The sequence below is a fragment of the Pinus tabuliformis genome, chromosome 2_1, assembly GCF_031772625.1.
Source record: "Pinus tabuliformis cultivar Carrire ecotype Pingquan chromosome 2_1, CPIR1, whole genome shotgun sequence".
Taxonomy (NCBI): Eukaryota; Viridiplantae; Streptophyta; class Pinopsida; order Pinales; family Pinaceae; genus Pinus; species Pinus tabuliformis.
The window spans coordinates 251,790,878-251,798,179 of NC_142299.1; the positions used below are offsets into that span (position 1 = coordinate 251,790,878).

A 7,302-nucleotide genomic window follows, 5' to 3' on the forward strand; every position below is an offset into this window, starting at 1 on the left:
ATTATCATGACGGGAGGAAGGGAAAATATGCACATAGAACAATTGTACATAAAAATAATTGTTAGAACATAGAAGGATAAACACATTAACACTCTAACAATTACTACATCCAAATAATTCTAAACAGTTAAACAATTTCTCCCTTCTATCCCCTTCATTACTTCCTAAAATGATATTTAAATAAATTGAAGAATACCTCTATAGAAACAACTAGATGGTAAGAACTATCTACTACTAAGAATTGTATAGATGGAATTTCTAGATCTAATTGCATTTTGACCATGTCAATTTTACGATGCACAAACAACACATAACACTACTAACTCTACTAAGTAGCTTAGTGTGAGTAATTACATTATTCCAACACTCATTGATTATGGACATTAAATGCTTCAACATGCACATCACCTAGATTCTATAGAACAAATCTAGATTTTGATTAGATAAGGGAAGAATTTCCATAACCTACAATCGTCAACCAAACTCCCTTTCTTGATTGTACCATTTGTGATTCCTGGTTAAATAAATTTAACTAGATTTGTGTGCCACCATGTAATGATCATTTCCATTTTATCTACGAAGCACATGCCTCTTCATATGGGGGGCATATTTTCACAACCAATCCCATTCTCAATCACTAATGCCACTTCTACTAACCTGCCTTACACAAGCAAGTAGAAAAAAGCATTTAAGCATGTTCACTCTATTCACAAATCAAGCCATCAAACCGTAAGCATCTTATGTATCATCCTTTCTCTATTCCCTCTCATCCTTGGGAATCCATTTCCATGGAAATTTTTAGTGTTCTTCCTACTATTTTCTGCAAAACATGACGTTGTTTGCGTAGTGGTATGCAACTTTTCTAAGATGGATATCTTTCTTGCCTCTCATAAGACTACCCTTGCTGCTCAAATCACGAATCTATACTTCCATCATATTTGGCCACACTTTAGATACCGAGTAGCATATTTTTTATGGATATTCTCATTTCTTAGTATCTTTTGGCATACTCGTTAGTCTATGTTGAGTTGTCAACTTCATTTCTCCACTGCCTTTCACCTACAAATAGATGGTCAAACCAAGGCTGCCAATCATACTCTCCTTCACTCCCTTATTAAGTATTTTGGTAATAACAAATAGTGGGATTCCTATTTGCAAATTATTCAACATAGTTATAATAGGCCGCACACTCCTCTAATGGGTTCTCCCCTTTAGAAGTTTATTTTGGGATTCATCCAAGTGCATCCTATGAGATGCCATTTAATATCACCCCTTATGGTTATGCACATCACCAACAAGAAAAAAAATCATCTTAGTGTTTTATGCACTCCATATATAAGCACCATACTCAGGTAACTACTACTTTGCAAGTTACCTAGGATCATACCAGAAAAAGGCATGACTAACATCACACACACTTGTCATTTAAAATAGGATATTATGTATGGCTCTTATTTGACAAGAAATGCTTCAAGGGCCAACACCATAATATGAATCCTCTAAGATATGGTCCATATATTGTTATAGAACAAATTGGACTAAATTCATATCGCTTGGAATTTCCTTCGCAGCTAGGAATTTATGATGTGCTTAATGTTAACAATTTGTATCTCCTTGAACCACCTCCCCCTAGAGGAATCAATCATAGTTCAACATCCTATGGGTAATATTCTTGATTTTCAACCTACCCTACTAAAGGATACAATTCCTTATTCAAAGATGAGGACATCTCACTAGAAGACATGCATATCATACATTATAGCTCAGAAGGACACACACACACACAGGAAAAATGAATGACTGCAGAGACATTGTAGTGAAAATTTCCTCATTTGGTGGTAGAAGTAACAATGTTTCCAGCTCTAAATAGGGAGGAATTAGGAAACCAATAAAGGCATACCACCACTCAGGCAAATTATAATGAGGAAGGAAACATATAAAATGTGTGTTTATTTTTTCTCATGCAAACTAGTTATGCAACTTAAAATAAGGAAGGAGATATATAAATAATGTTTTATTGTTTCCATGTAAAACTATTTGTAATAAAGTTAATAAGAAGGTGTATTTCTTATAAAATGTGACCTCTCCCTCATAATACAATGGCAATATTCTTTTCAGGATCTGGTTGTTGATCCCTTTGTTGTTTCATTGTGTCACATATGATTATTAACTTTTAGATTTGCATGTACATCATAATCACTCTCTTGTATATTTGAAAGAAGTTGAGAGGAACCCTCTCAAACTTAAGAACCTATCTTAAACTATATTCTAAAGAAATACAATTAGTTTCAATGACATTTTCTTTCTTGAATTTTATATAATCTAGTATTTTCTAGACCCTTTTTAGACTTCAAAAAAAAAAAAATACGAAAGTTTGATTTAAAAGCAATGAATGTAAAGAGGAGCTTCTCCTAGACATGGAGGAATTGCACTTACAATATCAACTCGTAGATGATCCTATGGCCAACATGAAGGCTTTTATTCATAATACTCCTCCAAATATTCCTTCAGGAGCCTGCTCTACAAACACATGTCATTCTACCTTATTCTTAATACTCAATATGTTATTGATAATAGTTATGTTTTATTTTCTATTGGGAAATTCATGTAATAGCATGTGCTATTGATAATAGTTATGTTTTATTTTCTATTGGTCAATTCATGTAATAACATGTGCTATTGATAATAATTATGTTTTATTTTCGAGGCTAGAGTTCATGTAATAGAACGTCTTTGATACTGTTATGTTAGGGGATGTTATGCCTATTTTTATTAGTCTGATTAACTATGGTCATGTTGTAAGACTTTTTATCTACTATCTTTGGTCTAGTTTACTATTAGGTAGGTCCAGGCAAGACATACTTTTGATACTTTACATGGGTTGTAAATCTTTTCAATATTAATATAGAACTGTGAGCTTACAAAAAAAAATTATATGAAAAAATAAGAAAAACAAGGTATTGTTATTTAACATCAATTTTAATTATTTTCAACCAAAATTAAGAAAAAGAGGAAAGTACACCCCCAAACACCCTGCTCCCGGCCCCCCTCTACCGACTCCCCACACACACATATATAAAGAGAACAACAACATAAATCTTATTTTAACTCAAGATCTTGTAAATAAATAAAAAAATCCACATTTATATTGTTTTTAAATATCTTTCAACACTTAATAAATTAGGATTAAAATAAATTAAAAATATACATTTTTAAATACATTTCAACCATAGAGACACTCCTTAATGTGAAGTGGGCAGTTCAATTCCCCACTTGATTGGGGTGATATATTGGACATGATGAAAATATAGTCTCACCAAGCTTACAAAAAAAATTAACAAAAGTACATAAATTGAATAGTATGATTGAATTTTCAACAAAAAAAAAAATTTGAATAAAAAACATATTTCATATTACAAGTGTACTCCACTTTTATTAAAAGCTTATTTTATTGGACACATTCTTCATATTACATATCTAAATTTTCATTAGAAGATTCTCTCACTCAAAGCATATTTTGAAACCAACTTAATTTGATTAAAAATGATTGAAATTGTAAAATTACACTGTTAAAATTGTATAATTTAAATGTTGTAAAGATTTTTTAAAAAGTTAAATCCATTTACACATTCAACAGTATAAACATTAAAACCATCTCTTTCATATTAATCTAACTTAAATGTTTTAATTTTTTAATTTTATTTTAAATAGTTATATATTCAATAATGTAATGTAAATAATTATGAGTTATAATTTCACCAATAATCATATACCCAAACATTTAAACCATCTCTTTCATATTAAATTCCACTTCAAGATTCTATTAAAACATTCCACTTTACTTAAAAAATCTCAAATTAAAACATTATACACAATAACTCTCATATCACATACTTTATTAAAAAGTGAAATTCTTTAATAAAAATATCACAGAAGATAATTACAAAGTAACTTTCATATCAGATAGGTACTTAAAAAAGAACTTTCATATCACATACCTACTTTATACATATTAACATATCTTTTTTTTGTTTGCATGAAACACCTTTCACATCACACACTTACCTACTTTAAATATATTAAAATTTTTCCATAAAAGTGACACATCATATACCTACTCACTCAACAGTGGACGAGACTACTTTCAACTCATATACCTACTGTTCTCTCTCTCACAACATTTTACAACAGAAATTTCTTATCATGTACCTGCTCAACCTTTACTAAAAGGTTATCTTTGCTGAGGACATTAGACAGCCCAATTTCCCTAAGAACAATGATCGAACTTAGCTATTGGTTCTATCAAGTTTAGCAAAGTCCGCAAGGTTGTGTTTTCCTTCGAGTGGTCTGGAAATGTAATAGCGAATGCATTCTTCGTGTATGAAGTTCCTGTACAAGCATGGGTGATGTTCATCTACTAGCTTCGATGAGGGAGCCACCTCTGCATGAATACTCGCATTATAGAAGAGACCAATCGAAAGTCTCGCTCTCTCTTCGTTTGTTACTGCCCGGTGCTCCACGCATTTGTTAATTCAAGTTGGAGTATTGGTGTGTATCTGTGAATGAGATAAATCTGTTTAGGCATTAGGGACCATTCCGGAAGGTAAGAGAAAGTGCCAAAGAGAGGTTAGACTGTCAGAGGGAAGTTGTTAATATTTGGGTGGTTTATAATTTAACAGATAGTAAGTTATTTTATTCCAGAGTTATAAGATTTGATTCTAAGGGGGAGGATCACAATTATTCGGTTGAATAATTCAAAACAAAAGAAATAGCAACAATTTTGCTTAACCATTCAAAAAGAAATGATAACTATTTTGCTCAGCTATTTAACTATTTCGCGAAATCACTCACAACAAAGGAAATTACAACAATTTTACCCAATCACACAAAAAGAAATGACAACTATTTTGTTCAACCATCGGACTATTTTGTGAAATCACCCAAAACAAAAGAAATCACAACAATTTTACCCAACCACCCATAAAAATAACATTATTTTGCCCAACCATCAAACTATTCTGCAAAATCACCATTAAAAAAAAAAAAAAAACACAAACAATTTTACCCAACCACCCAAATAAAATGACAACTATTGTACCTAACCATCCCAACAAAAAAAAATCTAGATACTATGACCTTTTCTAAAAATCCTTTTTATCTTACAAAAGGTTAAATGAAATTTCGCTTTCACTTCAGCTGGCACGAGAACTGATAAAACTATCGTACAGGATTCCCTCTACCAAGTCCCCAATGTTTACAACCAGTCCATATGGAAGGGGCTGCACAGGAATCCATCGATTGTTCTTCCGGACATGCAAGCCTACAGACTCGTCATCCTGCAGGAGCAGAGTTATTCCCCCTCCATCTGAGTGAAGAATCAATGCAAGAACAAGGTCTGGTCTAGGGCAAGGCGGGTAGAAGTTCATTCGCATCATATTCATGGGCTCTGACCCAAACACATTCTTGAAATAATCAGCATCCTCCAGATGCAGGTTTTCAGCGAACAGACTCAACACCTCTTGAGCGACCCTTTCTATCTCAATTGCATACCTCTCGACGGTATCCCTGCAATTAATGAATTAAAGTTATAATAAAACCCATGCCCATAAATACAATTTTATGGTACAATACAATCATGCTACTTTTGGTTACCTGAAATGTGTGGGGACGGTTGGCCAGAGGGCAAGATTCTTAATGCTGTTCGGCATGAGTGCCAAAGCCAGCAAGTCACCCCAGTCCAATGTTTGATCATCAGCTGTCACAAACATCTTACCATAACCCTGGGAAGCTCCTGCTTGTGGAGCATATTTCAGCTTTTGTTCTAATGGAAGGCTGAAGAAATCTTTAGCTACAGCTTTTATGTCATCTATTAAAGTATTAGGAATTCCATGGTTCACAGTCTGTAAAAAAAAAATGATAATGAATGATCATCAATCTTCCTCAATTTTATAAACCTAATACTTTCCACCTTGTAACATCATAATTTATGATAAGCAGAGATCCACAAATTAACAATTAAATTATTTGGATATCCTTTTATAGATTGCAGATTTTAGAAATATTACTGAATTTAATGAAATAATGTGAAATAATTAATTGGGCTTTTGTTAATCATTACCTAAACCTAAAAATATATCAGGCCTAATAAAAATATTTCCCTTACCTAAACTACAGATAATCTCGCTGCTATATGAAATTACCCACCTGGAAGAAACCCCATTCCTGGCAGGCATCGGAAAGCCTCTCCATTTCTTGGTTTCTCTGATCATCTTGTGCCTGCAAGAGTATCAGCTTCCTGATGTCAATAACAGGGATTGAGAATTCAGAAGAAGCAAGTAATGAGACCGTTGGCCTCTCTTCATGGGGTCTGATGTAACGCCGGGGAACAGCTTCAGCAGCATTTGGGTGGTCATGATTATTGACAAGCTCCTGCACACTCTCCACGGGGATCACTTTGCCCACCTTTGGATTGACGAAAAGGTTTGCGTCTACAGCGGCCATGATAGCAGAGGAAGAACGAACGAGTGCAGTGGCCTCCTTATCTCAAGATATACCTCAAATATTTAATCCACATGGAATTTATGCCTTGCTACTAGAACTGTAAGGTAACTTGTATTAAAAATGCATGTTGTTGTGATGAACATTACCAGATGGGCTGAATGTGCTGGTCAATTTTGATTTTTCTTAAGAATTACATTGCTATGAGGTTTTACTTAATTTCATCGTCTTGCAAGGGACGTATGTGGTCATTCACCTTACAAACTTACAATTCACCCTACAAACTTCCAAGTTTTGGTGCAGCAATTTGATAACTAAGTTTATTTTGGAATAGGGTTTATATGAAAAGTGTATGATAAAATAAATTATGATTTTTTTTAACATTTTTAATTATAAATTATAATATTGATTTACTATAAAAAAAAGTTTAGTTAAAAATTTCTCAAATAAAATAAAGGTGGATTTCGATAATTAAAATAATTTATATATATATATATATATATATTTAAATAATATGTTTTTTTGGAATTATTAATAATAAAGTAGAGTTCAAATTAAAATTTAATGATTTTTTAAATCTTGTAATGAGAGATATATCATGAAATGCTTTGATGCTTATCAGAAATGGATGTCTATTGTTATTTCATTTAATTTATATTGATGAGCTAATTGTATCATATTTATATATAGATATGTCTTTTTCGGAATTAGACTTCCAGAATTTTTATTTTTTTATCAATAATTATTAGCTGGATAATAGGGATTTAACTTTAATGGAATATTATTGGCAGATAAAAAATTAAA

The 7,302-nt window shown here is 32.3% G+C and overlaps 1 protein-coding gene across 1 annotated transcript; it reads right to left on the bottom strand.

Annotated features, from left to right (window-relative positions):
* Positions 1-4,201: 4,201 nt before the first annotated feature.
* On the bottom strand, positions 4,202-6,601 carry LOC149199646 (protein LATERAL BRANCHING OXIDOREDUCTASE 1-like). Its single transcript, XM_089399431.1, has 4 exons — positions 6,205-6,601; positions 5,653-5,900; positions 5,214-5,565; positions 4,202-4,526 (listed from the first exon to the last, which is right to left on the bottom strand). The coding sequence occupies exons 1-4, from the start codon at positions 6,499-6,501 to the stop codon at positions 4,287-4,289; spliced, it is 1,137 nt and encodes a 378-aa protein (XP_089255557.1). The 5' UTR covers positions 6,502-6,601; the 3' UTR covers positions 4,202-4,286.
* Positions 6,602-7,302: the final 701 nt, after the last annotated feature.